This window comes from Vidua chalybeata, chromosome 5 (genome assembly GCF_026979565.1).
Source record: "Vidua chalybeata isolate OUT-0048 chromosome 5, bVidCha1 merged haplotype, whole genome shotgun sequence".
Lineage (NCBI taxonomy): Eukaryota > Metazoa > Chordata > Aves > Passeriformes > Viduidae > Vidua > Vidua chalybeata.
In genome coordinates, this window is record NC_071534.1 from 65949099 (window position 1) to 65966643 (window position 17545).

At 42.0% G+C, this 17545-nt stretch overlaps 1 protein-coding gene across 3 annotated transcripts; it reads right to left on the reverse strand.

Moving 5' to 3' along the window:
- Positions 1 to 716: 716 nt before the first annotated feature.
- OPTN (optineurin) lies at positions 717 to 17280 on the reverse strand. Of its 3 annotated transcripts, none has more exons than XM_053942585.1 (14): positions 17127 to 17280; positions 16285 to 16461; positions 14438 to 14640; positions 12127 to 12282; positions 10970 to 11046; positions 8769 to 8900; positions 7590 to 7671; positions 6205 to 6320; positions 5388 to 5537; positions 4309 to 4402; positions 3483 to 3641; positions 2659 to 2789; positions 1859 to 1938; positions 717 to 1698 (listed from the first exon to the last, which is right to left on the reverse strand). In XM_053942585.1, the coding sequence occupies exons 1-14, from the start codon at positions 17257 to 17259 to the stop codon at positions 1577 to 1579; spliced, it is 1812 nt and encodes a 603-aa protein (XP_053798560.1). In that variant the 5' UTR covers positions 17260 to 17280; the 3' UTR covers positions 717 to 1576. The 3 variants fall into 3 exon arrangements, with proteins under 3 accessions (XP_053798560.1, XP_053798559.1, XP_053798561.1); XM_053942584.1 differs by having other exon boundaries at positions 8769 to 8903; XM_053942586.1 differs by lacking the exon at positions 17127 to 17280 and adding an exon at positions 16898 to 16995 and having other exon boundaries at positions 8769 to 8903.
- Between the last annotated feature and the right edge of the window lie 265 nt (positions 17281 to 17545).

Below are 17545 nucleotides of genomic sequence, written 5' to 3' on the forward strand. Positions count from 1 at the left end.
TCTATGAAGACCTATTTCACCTAATGCCCATGTTTTCCTGTTAGCACTCCTGTTCTAACATCCCCTCCCTCTGAAACCTCCTCAGATGATTCATTGTGACTTGACGAATGTGTAAGTTATTCCTTCTTCAGCCTTTCACATTGATTTGCTGTGTTTTCATTAAGGTTAATACTTCTCAGATGAAATCAGCTCTATTATTTAGTTTGCTTCTGGCCTATAGCATTTCCATCAGATTTTAATCACTGCAGAATCTGTAACCGTCACAGCTCCCATAATAAAATTGGATTCAGGGTAAAAAAAGCCTATAAATCCTACTGTCAAAGGGAACCAATTAAAAGCCAGTAAGAGATTACATCTGCTGGGACTATTTGTAATTGAAGAAGGTGGTTGCAATGAGGCTGATGAATACCTCTTCACAACAATCAGCTCTTGTGTTACCTGAAATTATGGATGAATCTATAGATGAGCTATAACAGAAAATAAAAATCCAGAGTCTAAAAGTGATAATTAGAACACCAGTGACAACAAGCAAAGTAAAAAACTTACTCAAATTAATGACAAAATGACAAAAAAGGGATTGTCTCCTTTTAGTTGAGATAAAAACACCTGTGAGGACAAGGGTAGAACTAATCCACTACAAGTTGCTTCTACACAAGCTTTTCAGACATAGGAATTTGAAATCCTGTTCCAGTCTTCCACATACTCGCAGGCAGAGATAAATTTATAATTGTAATAGATTTATTTTGATACATGAAAATCCACTCTACTCTTTTTAAATTAGGTTACATCCATCTCAGTGCTTTCTACCACAATACTGTACAAGTTCAAATGCTTTTATTATAATAAAGAAAAATTAAGACAACATCATAAAAATTAACAGTTCTATAAAACCAAGTGACTTGAGTACAGCAGGAGCTACATATATCAGACCTAGCTGATCTGTTTTAAACCTTACCCACATCTGGCTAAAGCAAGAAGTTACATAAGCCATCAAAAATTTAACATCAGATTAGTATGGTCACAAGGGCAGCAATGAAATGGCCATCTGGAGAAAGAGCAGGGTTCATTTCAAATTCTCGATGAATACAGCACTATTCCATTTTGCTGAAAGCTTCTCAAACAGCTTTTTTTTTGTGTATTACTTTCCTGGTATATAGTATATAAGAGATGAAGTATTTACAGGCTCATATATATATATATATATATATATTTGATCAGCAAATATCTCATCCCTCCTCCAACTTCAGTAATTCAGCCCTGTTCTGCAGAGTAGCCATAGAGCAGAGCACTTCAGGGAATGTTCCTGAAAGGTTTCATAGCAGCAGACACACTGCAAGTTCTGTAGCACACCCATGTTGTTAATCCATGAAAACTCCTTCCCTAAAGCAGATTACAACAACATTAGTGACTAACAGCAGGGGAAGAGTTTTACCCTTTTCCCATTGACTTAATAAGCAAACCCTGGAAAACCTCCTTCATAGGACATAAGAGCTGAGCATAATTTGAGCAAGAAGGAAAAAAACCCCAAGTGTTTGGCAGGTGAAATTCCAGAAGATGAAGAATTGGAGGGCATCACTCAATTAATGCAGTCCATAACGTGAATCTGCAGTGTGTCCAAATCAGGTAGAATTTCTTCACATTTCGGACAGGAATAAATTGAAATATTCCGCTGCTCTGGCCAGTCTTGACTGTTAGTTCCTGCAAGCAGAGAAGATAAATGATTAACTATTATATTACCTGATTTTGCTCTCTGCAGCTACCCAGCTACCAGAATAACCACAGGGAAGCTCTCTGCAGCCAAGCAAAGCTGGTTTAACCTGAACCTGACCCCGAGGGCTGGAGAAGGTGCCTGCAGTACCTCTTTGGACAAGGTGAGGTGAGTGCTCCCGATCCGGCATCCTGGCTCCGTGGCGACTCTGCATCTCTGCCAGAGAGGTTCTGTGGATAATAAACAAGTCAAGGGCTCTGAAAACAGACTCCTGTCAACTGGTCATGCATTTAGTTCACAACTGCTGCTCAGAAACAGGACCTAGAAATGCCACTGCTTTGTGAGATCATGCCAGAGGTCTGCTGAAATCAGGGTTGTGCAACTGACACCAGCAGCAGGATTTGGGCAGCCACACACCTAGGGATCTAAGGCACCCTTCTCTGGAAAGCTCCAAGGACTCTCAGCTGTTCAGGGAAAACTGCAAATTGGCTTTAAGTAGAAAAGCAAGTTATACCATAAAAAGGACTCAGTGTACAGTTAATGTGAAATGTAACTTGATTCAACTACCATAGCACTCAGAACTGTGTACTGACCAAGCAGCAGATATCCCTGGCACACATGCAGCAAAATTAGCTGCAGATTCACAGCTAAAACTGAGGCCAAAACCCAAAGCAACTCACATGGATCAACAGGGAGAATTTACCAAGCATGAATCATATGAAATGAAAGCTTACTAAGGCACCCAACTAACACACTTTACAGAGATTCTACCAGAAAATTCAGAAGTCAGCCAATTCACTTTTTTTTCCTTTTAAATTCAAATTAAGCAAGAAATGTCTGCAAAGTCATTTGCCTTTCTACTGAGACACTCATAAAGACAACGTTGGTCAACACCAGTACACAGAGTAACAGGACAGTGCAAAGGCAGTTCAGCCAAACTCTGTTCTCACCGGCCAAGATCTTCAAAGTTTTGCTGCTCTTTTAGTAGGTATGCCAGCTGGACAGCCAACTGCTCCTTCTCCTCATGGATCTTCTCTCTTGCTGCCCTCTCAGCATGGAAATCAGAACAATAAACCTCCATCTGATCAGAGAAATGAAATCAGAAATGAAAATTTGTAACTTTGACTGAACCGTATTTGTATATTACATGTCAAAATCACAAATCTGTATCATAATATGCATCTACTCAAAATACTGCAAAGCCAAGACCTGCACTTCACCTTCACAAGACCTGCACAAGGTGAAGGAGACCTAACACTTTCTGGACTCTGTAAAAGATACTCTTTTGTGTCTTATCTGGGACAGTATTGCCTCTGCTGTACAGAGGCAGAAATGAGGCACAGACAAGCAGTGAGGAGGTGACTTGACTGTTTACACTGGCAAATCTGTGGTTCAGATAGTGGAACCAGGCCAAGATGCCAATTCTGTGCCTTAAATATGAGGCAAACCCTTTTTAGTCACTTAACACATACTGGTTTGAGTAAAATCATTCCTAAAACATATGCAGTGATTCTTAAGCCAGTGGTTCTAAATACCCATCTACTCCTAGCTTCTGTTCGTTGTGCCAGACTCCAGCATACACAGCTCTTCCTACAGAGCCCTAGAATACAGTGGGTAAAGGCTCTGCAGGTACCTGCAAGGCAAGCCTAGTAAGGGGTGTTATGCTTTGACGTTGAGAAAACGTATTCAGCATTCCAGAATGAGCCACTAAATACCTCCTGGTTTCTGAATATTGGGTGGGGGAAGTAGCCAGTTTGTGAAGAAGAGCTGATACCTGAGCACGAAGCACAGACATAGTTTCAAGGTCCTCCTCTTGCTTAGCAATTATCTGCTTCATTTCATCTATCTGGAGCTGCTTTGCAGCAAGGGCTTGTTCTGCCAACTCCACCTTTGCCGTCAGTTGTTCCACCACAACTTTATCTACTCTGTCCAGCTGCAAAGAAGAACTGTGATTATGAGATGAACTCGAATATGACCCTCCTCTAAGTGACAGTCTGCTTCTTACTCCTGTCATTGGAAAAGGTTCCCATTTTGGTCACCAAAGGAACTTGGACTAAGACAGCAGTGGGGACTGATATTTTACCTTAAAGATTAGTTTTGAGCTTTCAAACTACATTGTATCAAGTTAAAAGACAACCCCCTAGTGGACACTGAAAAAGACGTTTTCCTAGTTTCTGAAATTACACAGAACAATATGACACTTCCATGGTGCTTCAGTTCCTGACAAGACCTCACTGTGGCAGGCATTCTATTTAAGAATACAAAAATGCTTAGAGATTTACCTTCCCACGTTTTTATAAATGATGCTGCAGGAACACTGATGTATCTATCACTTCTGTCTAAGGACTGGACTCTATGCTGCAATCCACTGCAGATTAGACCTTACTCAGAAAACACCATGGAAGTACTGATGTGTGGATAAAGTTTTCTGTAACTGACAGCACAGGAACTATGTTTATCAGAGCAGTGCTGCTATGTTGCATGCAATTATGTAGAAGGGATGACAGTTGTTTCCTGCCCAAATTTGATCCTAAAGATGTTCTTCCATCCCTTCCCTCTCACCCCTAATTAATTATGATTTCTTCTTGTGTTGAGTTTACCTCTTTGCGTTTCATTTCATCAATTTTTTTCATTGCCTCAGTGAGTTCTGGAAGGACTTTGCTATATGAATCCTGGAGGTTATTGTATCTTGCCCTGTTTATGACAAGAAAAGAGATGAAGGTTTGAAACAATTATTTGAAATCTAAATAACATTAGAACTTAAAAAATATCCACTACCAGCTCCTTGCATAAGTGCATTTCTGCAAGTGTGCATTTCTGGTGAGAAGAAGTCATGCTTTGTGTCTCAACATCCCTCTTCCAATGAGTTGTGTGCTGCTCTATCCATGGACTAAGTGCAAACCAATGTCCTTACTGATCACCTGCATTTCATATTGAAGAATCTATCACTCAGTTTTTTTATATGAAGCTCACAAATTCTGTTCAAAATGTAACACCCCTCTTAGGAAGACATCCAAGTCTTGACTCAGATTCCAAGTGAAGGAGAATTTATCAGAATAACCAGAAACAGAGTCCAAAGATAACGAGCAGCTTCTGCAGCAGCTGAAAATGTGTCCTTCAGGAAGTCCAAGCTCTCTGAACAGCTTGGACTGACATTTTCACACTCCTTACATGGATTGCACATGAAAGAGAACAGGGAGCCAAAGCAAACAGCCTCTCTTTACCTCAGCCTGACCACACACTTGACTCTCCTAGTGCAAACATATTGTAGGGATTGCAGACCTCTTCATTAATGCCACTTTCCCAGCACTGTCACCACCTGACTTGTCCCTGCCCTCCAGGATGTGTCTGCATTTACCCCTGCTAGTCAGTGGCACAGCTGTTGTCACCTCTCTGTTTCTTCCACTTGTATGTTACACCCGGCTCTATTCCACCTTGGACTTTATGATTAAAGGAAGATACAAGACAGAGTTGACAGCTCAAGTATTCCTAAGTGAGGGGTTCAGTAGATGAAAGAATACAGACTTCTACTTCACACTCTACAAACATAGCATAGTTTCAAGGGGTACAGGACACAAAAGTAGTACTTCAGACTCAATTCCCCTTTGGCCAGGTTCCCTTGGACTTTGCTTCTTCACTGACAATACCTTCCTGGAATATAAAACTAAGTCATACTCACTTTTCTTCATGTGTCTTGGCTTGTTCCAGCTTGACCTCTGCCTGCATGCTCTCTACCTGAAGTTCCAGCTTCTTGATGGTGTATATTAGCTGCTGCTTCTCCTCCAATTCTGATGCAGCAGCCAAGCTTTTTCTTTCCAGTACCTGGCACCTGATAGAAAAGGAAAAAAAGGTTGATTTCTTCTGTTCATCCTCTCCTGATGGATTTTTCCCATGAGGCATATAGCAGAAGGAGTATTTGTATGGTTCACTTTAAAGGCTTATTTTGATGAAAAACATGGAAAGACAAAAATCAGTCTATACACAACCATTATAAAACAAAGCTATAGAAACCAACATTTATTTTCTTACTATTTAGAATCTCAAAGAACTGGAATTTGACAGGAAACTAAGCAAAAAGTGAGGGTCTTGTAACCATTTTTATAACCTAAACAGTTTTCTTCAAAAGCCCAGACAGCTCATGTGAAAGGTTATAACCAAATCCCTTGGCTTTTTCCCCTAAAGACAGAATAGGGACTGATTATGTGAAGGAGAAAACAGGGAAGATTTTTCTTTACATCATGAAGGGTTAAAACCCAAATCTTATAATTCAAAGCACTCAGGTTCTATTTGTAGAACTAGGCTGGCAGCTCAGATTTTCTGACAATTGCTCTATTTCTGCACTTCACCACTTACAAAGAAGGAGCACTCTTTAACAGAACTTCTATGAAACAGTTATTTAAGTTGATATTTGTAGAGATGGTGAGTTTCCCAAGATGGGAGTTCATACAAGTATGTACTGGGTGTCATGACAGAACTTTTGCTCTTCTGAGCCTTACTTTTCTTGAAGTTTCTTCTGAATCAATTCTGCTTCTTTTAACTTCTCATGGGCTTCCTGAAGCTCTTTAAACAGAGCACAAACTTGCAGATTCAGGGCTTCTACTTCACTGCCAACCTTTTAGAGAAAAAAAAAGAAAATTATGTATGGACAATTCAAGATAGTAAAGTTACAGGCTAAGAAAGAGAAGTAGGAAGTCTCACTCTACAGAAAACAGCCTAAGTTAGTTTGCACAGTTACAGTCTATACTCAGTAAAAAGGCCGCATCTACAAGGCTTCACAATTATTCCACACTGCGCCCCCTCATTGTTCCATTAAAGATTTACATTTTACCACAGAGGCAGGTAACATGAGCTCTGCTGACAAGAGCCTTTGAAGAAACACAACAGTGTACACAGAAACAGCTGCCAGCACAAGCAAGTGCTGACCTCAGTGTCCACTTTAATGAGGAGTATTGGGCCCAGGCTGTAACTCGGGCAAAGTGGAGATAAAAGCACTGAAAAACATTAATTAACCAAGACATCATCTGCTTTCCCTAGGAAGGGCATCTCTTGGCCTGACTGCAGACTGGTCTTGTTTAACCAACCCAGCTCTGCCCTGAAATACTTCTCCTGACCTTCAGAAGGGCACAGGTCTCCAGCAGGTCCCATATCATATTTCCAAGTCCCATGCAGCACTTCAGAAACTCACACACCTCACATACAAGCACTCTTAGTTGCCTGTATTATGTAGTTGCACTGAATGAGCATGGTCCGCCAAGGCTATGGGATTGCACTCTCACATCACACAGAAGCTTACAGCTGCAAGCACAGAAGTTTAAGCATCTGAATGGAGCTGAATCCCAACCCCAGTACTCTTTCAAATATTAATTGAGAACATCAGGACTAAGTTTTTGCCTGGAACTGTGTCTCAATCCAAGATAGTTATGCCCCACCATTGTAATCCCACTAGAAACATGAACAAACCTAAAGTAGGTGCCATATGAACTCCACATTTAAAGTCTGTTTTACAGTATGCTGTCACTGGATTCTGATCCAACAGCTGACCTGGGCAGCAGTGAGGAAATTCACACAGCCTAGATGATTTCCAGAGAAATCATTGTAGAAATTATTGTATTTCTCTCTGTTTAGTGGGTATGGGCCGGGTAATGTGGTATAACTGCAGTTATGCCAAGTTTCCCGAATACTTGGCCCCCAGTCCCATGCCTTTGCAATAGCTGGTGTAATTTGGAACCACCTCTGAGATACATCAAAGTTCACTTCCATTACCTGTGCAGGACAATTGCCCCTTGCTCCCCGAGTGCAAGTGGAAATCTAGACCCTGAGGTTGGTGACCTCAACAAGTCAGCTGTATGTTGTTATATCTTGACTGAGGACAGGAACTTACAGCTTCTGAACTCTCTTCTTCCTGTTCAGTTTGTGTCCCACTGTCCAGGCAGTTTCTGGTCTCCTTCTCCAGCTTTGACAGTCTGGAAAAGAGAAGGAGCCAATAATGATGGATTCAGCTTATGCTTCAGGTGAGATTGTGTCTATACAAGGATTTCATGCAAGTGATGACTCTCTTTGTAACATCACAGCCAAAAAAAAACCCACAAGGCAGAATGGAAAGCACAGACATGCAGGAAGGCCTGCACAATCATGGGGGTTCTTGAAGAACACAGGATGCTGTGTACATTAATTAAAATGGATGTGTAAGTCTGCAGGTGCGATGAAGGTCATGGCATTCAGTCCAAAGTTTGGTACAGTCCAAAACTGCCAACTCTTTGGAAATAGGTCATTCTGTTCACTGAATCCAGTGATTAATATTGTCTCTGTTTTCCTGTGGTATTTTCAGGGGCTGAGGTTTCTAAGAATTGTTTGGTTATGGCTCATTACTTCTTCTAGGAAGACCACATAGAAGCAATTATTGTGACACCAACCTTTCATAGTAGATAATGTCTTACTCTGTTTCTCTGAAGTGAGGATCTGGAACTTCTTGGGGAATTGCCACTCTTGAACAGTCATGCTGATTTACACCCACAGAACTGAGCTGAGACAAACCCTCATACAGATCTCACTGTGGAAACTCTCTCTTAGGAAAGTTTGGAATTAAACTTATTTTAGACATTTCTAAGGAGCTTTTGCAAGCTCACACACTGCTAAATGTAGCCTTGCCAGTATCATGAAGAGAACTATAATCCTGTTTTAGACAGTGATTTGGTTAAGGCCCCACACAGAGATGATTCATACAAAGCCAAATAACTACGGAGGAGTGAATGGAGGTAACAGCCTCAACTAGTCATCATATCTTTCTGCATAATCCAGGGATAGTTCAAACCCAAGAGGAAATGGGTAATTTGCCTTGATCTGTGGCACTTCAGGAAATCAAAATAAAAACCCTTGGAAGAAAACTTATAGGTTTATCCCTATATAGACAACCACAAAAAATGTTATTACAACCAAGTGCTCAGGAAATTCCCCAAATCACACAGATATTTCAGCTTGTTGCTGATCAATCAGAGACTTGGTAACTTCAGCAGCCCTGAAAGAAAACAGCTCCAAATGTTACAGTGCGCCTGCTTCATACCTCTCTTTGTGATCCTGCAGCTCCTTCTCAAGTTTTTCCCTCTTCTGAGTTTCATTTCTAAGGCAGCAGAGCAGCTGGCTCACAGTTAGCTCCTCAGACTCCAAATTCTTAGATTCATCTGCAGATTTGCTCCTGCTTCAAACCAAACCAGAGATAAATAACAACAGCTACCCCTTTAGCAGCCACTCCCTAATCCAGTCTGAGAGGCCACCAATTCACACAGTGCTGGAAACCAGTGCTCTGTGCAAAGGGCTCATTCCCAGTTGCCAAGAGCCAAGATCACTAGCCACAGCCCCTGTGTGTGCAAATGAAGAGCACAGGCAGTCCCCTTCCAGTGGAGGGAGCAATTCAGCACTTAAGCAAGGAAAGCAAAAGCAGTCATGACAATACAAAACCCAATACACTTATTCTGACCTGTTTTGCAGCCCTTTCTGCAAAGTGCTGCTGTCTATTCCTACAAACAACTTTTTTTCACAATAAAGCACAGAACATTTCTTATCTCTGCCTCACTCCTTTATGGAAAAGAAAGCATATACCACTAAAAATGGTCATCAGAAAATCACTTTCTTGTTCAGAAAAAAAATCTCTTTAACGCTTTACCCTCCTCACATTCTATAGCTCTTTTCAAAATCATATTTTGCTACTGTAAATTGAACCAGAACAAATACAAAGCTCCAAAAAATAGGATAAGTGATAAAATACTGTGTTCCATTATATCCATTTTTATGGCCATCTAGACAGAAAGTCAAAATCCCCGAACTGTATGGAAGACAAGCAAGTTAGACTGTATATTTCAGAGTCTCAGCTGTAAAAAGATCTCAGCTCTAAAAAGTCTCAGCATGTGTTAAAAGTTCTACTTTTGTAGTAAAGAAAAGAAAGCAAAGCAGAGTCTTCTGTGTGCTTCTGAGAGCTAGAAACCTCTGGTGAGCAAAATTCAATACCCAAAAGACAGTGTTCAGCCAGGATATTTTAAGTAAATAACTTTTATCAGGGGATTTTTAGTGCAGTTCTACCCTTACAGAAATAAATCCATCCTGAGTGGATCACATTTCATTGAACCTGTTAACAGCACCCATCTAAAGTTTCAGTGCTGGACAAAGACACGTGGTGACACTGGAAATATTTTAAGAGGTACGTATGCCCCCTGTTCTTGTAGATATGGCCCAGATTCTCCTCCAAAGGTAAGCAAGTTCCACAGGGAATGTCTTCTCATAATCAGTGTTCTCACAAGTGACAACTAACAACAAGCTTAATACTTGCAGCTTGGTCTGGGGTCAGCAACTCTTTCAGTTTTGTCCACAACTGTAACACCCTTTTTTTTTTCTCCTTCAACTTCTTATCTGCGTGCTGAGGGACAAGTTTCTCTGACATTACACTGAAGCACTGCTCTCCCTTGCAGTGACATAGGAGTGACAACATGGAGCACAGCTTTCTGGCCTGCTAGGATACATTTTCTGTATCCTTCCCTTTCAAAAGCAAAGGCACAAAGTAAATAAGAGTTCAGCCAAAACCATCTAGCTGCTAAACTGGGCAGTGTCCAAAATGGAAAGCTGAACAGTATCAGATGTCTATGTCCACGAGGAGTAAAGGTTCAGCCAGGGGCAAGAAAGTCCCTTGTATCCTGGAGCTGATGTAAAGATCAAATTTTGAGAAGTAACCTGAACAGAATGCTACTATCTTAAACCCAATAACCTGAAAAGCAAGGACTGTACTGCACTGTGTGTCTACCCTATTGTGGATACACTTCATACCAACCACACTCCAACAGGGTCAGATCTGAAAGACTATAGGACCTCTGACTCTTACCATCATCAGTATAATTGGGTAGAGGACAGATATTCTATTAGATGGTCTCCAATGATTAGGAGGAAGAAGTCCCTGCAGCCTCTATCTTTGTCTTTTCTCTGTGGCCTCCCTTAAAAGCCTGAAGAGTTGGCAAGTCAGAATGTCCATAAATGCCTGGCCAACTGGCCAGAATATGTACTCCCTCTTGTCAGCTAGTAAATATTGGAAGGAAACATGTCAGAGAGCTGAGGGTCTTACTGCATGCTAGGAGGTAGAGCTACTGCAATGGAGGGATGCAAAGCCAAAGAAAAAGAGGATTTTCTAGTGCATTCCTCATTGAAAGAAGTTCCCTTACATAGAAAATGAAACCCGAGGCAGAAGTCTGAATCACACATATCACACAAGAACCTACGTACATGCAGACAGCAACATTATTGGGCATTTCACCACTATTCACTTGATGTTCCTTTGCAGCTGTATTTATTTCCCCTTCCTAGGAGAGAAAAAACCACTATTAGCTCAGTATTTTATCTAAGCAGGACAGGAGGACTTTATTTATTTGAGTTAAGGAATGAAGAAAAACAGGGAGAATTACTATCATGGCAAAATACAGATAAATAAAAAACTCCCCCAGATAATCTTCATGTTTGGAAATTCTTAATTTAAATACTTCACATGCCTTTCCCTGTATCTCTTCCAGCTTGATTAGAGAATAGGAACAACAATGAGATTTGTCCTTCTCCATTCATCAGCAACTTCCACAGCCACTGTCCCCTGTGAAGATGACTGGGCACCACACAGCAAGTCATGGCATTGCAGGTGACTTTCAATATAAGCCTAGAGATCACTCTCCAGCCTCGTACAAGAACCTAAAAAACTCTTCTTTCCCACTACAAACCTCACTCCTTGACAAACTCCCCACTCCTACAAACCCTGCTTTGTAGTCCAAAGGAGAATCCTTCTAGCAAATAAAAAGGAGAATGCACCCCTGAGTTTTCTATGACACCTCAAAAAAATTTTAATTACGTTTTTTTAATTTCTTGTTGCACATCTACTTTCCAGAGAGAGGATATGGGGAATAGAAGGGTAGCAGAGGCCTGCTTTTTCACATTTCAGTTTGTGAAGAACTTCCAGATACAAGAACAGTAAAAAAAGTACATTTTTTTGCCTCTAGGGAATACTCTCTAGAGTTTTGCACTCACGTTTTGTTTGCCTGCTTCTCTATTTATTTGTTAGTAGGAAGAAAGCCCCATTTTCAAAAGAAAATGCCCCATTTTATGCACAGATGTTGCCCCTTAACAAAACATAGTACTGATGTTCCCAGAAATTTCAACTAAGACAAGACTTAACATTTTTAACTAGTGCAACAGAGGCTATCTATGAAATGAATTTGCTTAGAGCTTTAAAGTGGAGGGACAAAAACTAATTCCAAGTCCTTTACCACTACTTTTACACTATCTTGTAAGACACAAGTGCTCTATGGCAGGTAATGCAGGAGACCAAAGACTGACAGAATTTCTTAGCCTGGCACCTGGCTGCAGGTTACTGTGTTCCTGTTGTTCCCTTTACTTACGTTCATCCCAATCTCCACAAAGGAATCCTCTGCTGAGATGTTCAGCTTGACCTGCAGCTCTGAAATGATGGCGAGCAGATCTGCCTTCTCAGCCTGGAGCCGCTGCACCTGGGACTTCAGCTGCCTCACTTCCTTCTCGGGAGCCATGCAGCCCTCCTGGGATAAACACACCCTGCATTAGCCAAGCAAAAGGGAACACCAGCCAAGGAGCACACAGCCTGAATGTAACAGTGTCCTACATCCCTTCCTTTCTGTTCAGGCTTGCCTGAAAACCCACGGTACAGACCCCTAAAGCATGTTCTGGCTCACTCAACAGCAAGAAGTCTAAACTGCGAAACCAAGTAAATTAAACACTCGCATCCCACTGCTGGAAAATATGGGACTGGTTCTCTGAATGCACACATAATTAGGATGTAAATTTTTGCCTGAATTTTTGCCTTTTGCTACCACACAGGGTATCAACTGACCTCTAGAATTACTGCATTTTTTCACCCATATCCCTAGTCCTCTTCTCCCAGATCTAACCAAGATCCAAGGAAGAAAAGACCAATGGGCAGAGAACTTTCCCACACACCCCATTCTTAGCCTTTCCCCAACTTCTTGCTTCTTTGTACCCCATTTCTATGTATAAATCTTCCCAATTCCTTGACCTTCATACAAAGTCCTAGATCCCTTCCATAAAGTCTCTGTTCCTCAGAGATTCTCCCCAAACTTCCCTCTTTCCAATCATGAACATCTCCTTTGCCTTCTGCCTTTTCCCTTTCTCTGGGTTACTCAAGACTCATTTTAACCAGCAAGACTCATTTTTTCCTCTCCTTTAAATGCTGCTCCCCATCATGAAACTTTCCCTGTGAGTTTGTTTCTTCCTCATTTTGTAATCTGAGCATCCACCTCCTGATAATGCCCTTATTACAGCATATACCATCAATGCAAACTCTGAACAATTCCTGGCGTCTGAATTACATTCTAAGATATGATTATGCCAAATCTCCAAATTATCTGTGTTGACAGTGTCTCTCATCCCACAATACCACTCTGCCCCTCTGACCTGCTGCTGCCTCTGATTTTGGGCTTATATTGTAAGAGGATGCATTTAGAGTCAGTTCCAGGGAAGAAGATTTTAGATCTCTCAAGTAGGCTGGAAAACTCTGGCACCAGCATACTTCACAAGAAGTTCTACAATAGATAGATTATAAATCCTCTACTTTCCCTTAAAAAATATTCCAGATTTATGAAATTCTGAACAATTTATGAAACCCTGAATTTTTTTGACAATCCTGAAACACAGCTTTCAGTCTGTAAAGACCGTGTAAGTAATACTTACACAATCACACTATTTAAACATGACTTTCTTCCCTCTTGCATCTTCTGATCTTATTGGCCAATTTGATTTACATGCTGAAACATTTCTTACAGAGTTCCAAAAAACAGTCAGGAGGAAGGGAGAGTCTACTAGTGACTCTGTTGAGAAAAAGGCTAATGCACTCATTTTTCATCAGACAACAGAGAATCCACACAGGTCTTGGAGGTACCAGACACCAGAATGCATCAGTTTGGCTCTGCATGGAACTTCTTAATTAACTTTTCACATGACTGTTTGGGACACAAAGCAGGTTTTGTTTTGGTTGGCTTTGCCCACAGATGCCTCCAGTACCACCTGCAAAATGTTGCCTGGCTACTGTGCAACCACCTGCAACATTAGGAATGATGTATAACAGAGCCAAAGGCAGGACACAGAGAGAAAGCTCAGTCAGACTCAAATGGAGCAGCAGAAGCACAGATCTAATCTGACCTCAGCAAAAGAGCTTTCAGAAAAGCAGACTGATATAATAAAAATAGATGACACATAATTTTTTTTTTTTTGTGCTTGTTTACATGTCAACTTCTCTCTGGAAACATGCTCCCGGAAACACAATACAAAAAGCAATTAAATGATCATGAGAGACAGATAATCTAACAAATAAAGGGAAGGATAAAGTAAAGAGATATCCAAGAAAAAAATGAAAAATTAGCAAGAAATGCTAGTTCTTATTTATTATGTAAAAAAGTTTAATTATTATTGTTTACTAAATGCTAACAAAAAAAGTAAATTATTTCAGGTGTGCCATAATTTTCTGTTGCTACACTCTGAAAGGCCTCACTTTATAAAGTAGGTCAAGTGAAGACCATTTCTTAGAGCTAAGGATAAAAATGGAGATATTAACAAATCTCCAAACCATCCCAGCGTAATGAATCCTAGAATCATAGAAGGGACTGAACGTTCCAGAGTTTCAATTCAAAAGCATGTCAATCTAACCAATTCCTTATTTACCATTTCAGCTCCTTCTTCTCTTTCCTTTAAGCTCTGAAGTTGCTGCTGTAGCTGTTCATTTTCAATGCACTTGGCCTGCAAGCACTGCTTTGCCTCCTTAAACTTTAACTCGTAAAATTCTCGTTCTTCTTTCTGCTTCTCTCTCCAGGTGGAAAGTTCCTCATATCGGTCCTTCATAGCTTGGTTGTGCAACTTCATGGCCTCTAAATGGTAGCCAGAGAGAAGACATTGAATCACATTAATCCTCTGTCCATGAAACAGCAGATTTCCACTACACTCAGCTCAGCATTCTTCAGCATCAAATGGGTTGGCAATAATTGGGTGTGAAATATGAGCCTCTGTCTGGCATACCTTAAATACCAAACTAAACTTATCATAGTCCATTAGCACTATAATAAATGGCTTTAAATCCACTGCTGAGATCCACATGCCCAAACTCACTGACTTCTTGACTTTTTCCTAAACCAAGAAGCCAAAAGGATTGCTCACAAGAGATACTTGGTATCTTCCTCTGTGTGGTATTTACATGATCAGCCCAAATAAAACTGCAGAACTGAGCTTCTGAAACTACTGAGACTTGGCAGGGAAAACATCCTAGACTGGTAAATTACTGCATTGAAACAGATGCTATCAAATCAAATGTCTCAAATATGCCCAACAACGCCCTCCCCCAACATCTGGTTAAGATATGATTGCAAGCATTGAAAAAATATACCAAACAACTTACAGCCAAGTTAGTTCCCTGTGAGTAACAAAGTCAGTATGTAACAATATCAGTCTTACTATTGCAAAATGCTGACAAGATTTTTAGGCAGAGTCAGTGAAATTATTTTAGACGTGCTTTTTTTAAAGCAAACAACTCAAAGCTGGTTACTTAAAAATCCTTTATACTTGTACTTTCCAGTAACTTCCATTACATCCTGATGTCATATGATAAACTGCCCATAAATCCTTCAGGTTATGAAAAAAAAAATAGTCTGGAGAATGATTCTGCATGTTATGGGTTACACCAGCTGTAAATATGTCCCAGAACATTATCTTCTATAAGACCTTTTAGCAAAATACCAGACGTACTTCTACAAACAACTTTCCTGCTAGATTCCCATGAGAAAAGTTGGACCACATTCAAAAATTATTCAGGAAGAATTTAAACACCGGTGTAAAATCACAACACAGGAGATATGTGACTTCATGCTCTGCTGTCAAATAAACAGTGCGATACCTCTGTCTTTTACACAGAAAATTCTCAGATCCCCCAGGTTTTGCTCTAGTCATTTAAACGAAAAAATAACTGACACCTAAATTCCAGATCCAGAAGAATATGTATCTCCCACAAAGGACTCAAATAATTAGGAATTTTCAGGGAAGGCTACTGGTTTCTCCCAGCCATAGCCACCACTCTTTTTTGAAGTATGGAAGGCACAAAATCCATCCCTCCTAATGCAGCTTTGGCAAAATGTTTGTAATGGATCAAACAGTTCTACAATACAAACCAAAAAAAATCCTTTAGAAGTTGGTGAGCAAATAGCACATCATAGGAAGAGATTTTTCATGTCACCCTCTAAAATACACAGTGCTTATATATAAAACTCAAGAGCAAGTAAGTCACCCTTACATTGGGCTGTTCTCCCCCTAATCTACCACACCAATTCAATTTGATGTGTGCTACCAAATATCCTACTGATGTGTATTATCAAACTGGCATTGTCACTTGCAGAGTTGTTTATACAGCAAATGCTACCCAGCAAGGGCAAACAAGCACAGAATTCATACTCATTGAACAAACAAAACCTTCAGAAGAGACTCAGGGGTCTTGCATTTTAAGATCAGCTCACGTGTGCATTCACCTTTTAACTCATTGTTCTCAGTGATTAATTCTTTCATCTGCTGCACCATCTCTTCTGGGGTGTAGGTGTTAAGGGCTGGGGGAGCCATGCTGTCCGCTCCGTTTTCCATTTTACTCTTGGAATGCTCTCCATTTTCAGCAGGGCTGCCCTTCAACTTGCTGGACATCTCCGAAGCAGCTGTTACAAGGTTTGCCAAGAGAAAACTTTTAATTTCTTGCCCAATTATAAAGAAAGCATTATCACACACTCATTTTATTAACACCTGCAAGCCACATGCCTTGTCACAGCACATAGGCACCTTCAATCCCTCTAACCCCGCTACACCCGAGTAACCGTGAGTGTACGTTAATCCCCCATGGGCCTAAAACACATGATGCTCAACACATGATGTTAGTTCGGGCTAACCAACCCTTCCTCAGGAGCCCATTCCTCTGGGAATGAAACGAGACTCCCGCCTTGCCCGCTCCGTTGCCATCCCTGACAGCACTCGGGCCCCGCCGCCCGCCCGGCCCTGTCGGCGCCCCGGCGCCGCCTTTCACGCCGAGAGCCCGTTTCCGCTGATTTTTAACTTTCATTTTCGCTTTCCCGTCCCTCTCCCCGCTCTCCTGCATACCCCGCCGCGGTGCTGGGGAGGCTGCGGCGCCTGCACCCGCCGCTGCCCAGGCACGGCCGCTCCGTCCCTGGGCCAGACCGGCCCCCGGGAGCCGCAAAACGGCGTTTCCCCGCCTTGCCCTTCCTTCCCGCAGGCCCACCCCGGATCCGCCGAGTCACCGGGCGAGCCCGGCCATGGCGACCGCCACCCCCCGTTCCGTGCTGGCCTCAGGGACTTCGTCCCCACTCACCCCTCACGGCGCGCCCATGGGGGCAGCGACCCCGCTCAGCTGACGGACGGACTGCCCGCCCTCCGTCCCCAGCGTCCCCGCCTCCTCCTCCGCCTCCTCCTCCGCGGGGACCTCCCAGCTCCGCGCCTCCCATCTCCCGGGCACGCCGCCTTCGCGTCCTTCTCGCTTTCCCGGCTCCCGCCTTGAGCTCCGCCGGCCCAGCGGGGCGAGAGCCACGTCCCGCATGGAGCTGCAAGGTGGTGTGGGGAGTACTGCCCTTCAGGGGGGAAAATCCTGCGGGTCGATGAGGTTGGAAAAGACCTCTGAGATCTTCGAGTCCAGTTTATGACTGAGCACCGCCTTGTCAACCAGGCTTTCCTTTACAGTCACCTCCAGGGACAGTGACTCCACCACCTCCCTGGGCAGCCCGTTTCAATGTC

Coding starts and splice junctions, on each gene's coding strand:
- OPTN (XM_053942584.1), bottom strand. CDS start 17,259: ATGGGAGGCGCGGAGCTGGGAGGTCCCCGCGGAGGAGGAGGCGGAGGA. Junction 14,641..16,284: donor TGAGAACAATGAGTTAAAAG/GTGAATGCACAC, acceptor GCTACCATTTAG/AGGCCATGAAGTTGCACAAC. Junction 8,904..10,969: donor AATAATGTTGCTGTCTGCAT/GTACGTAGGTTC, acceptor TTTGGTTTGAAG/CAGGAGCAAATCTGCAGATG.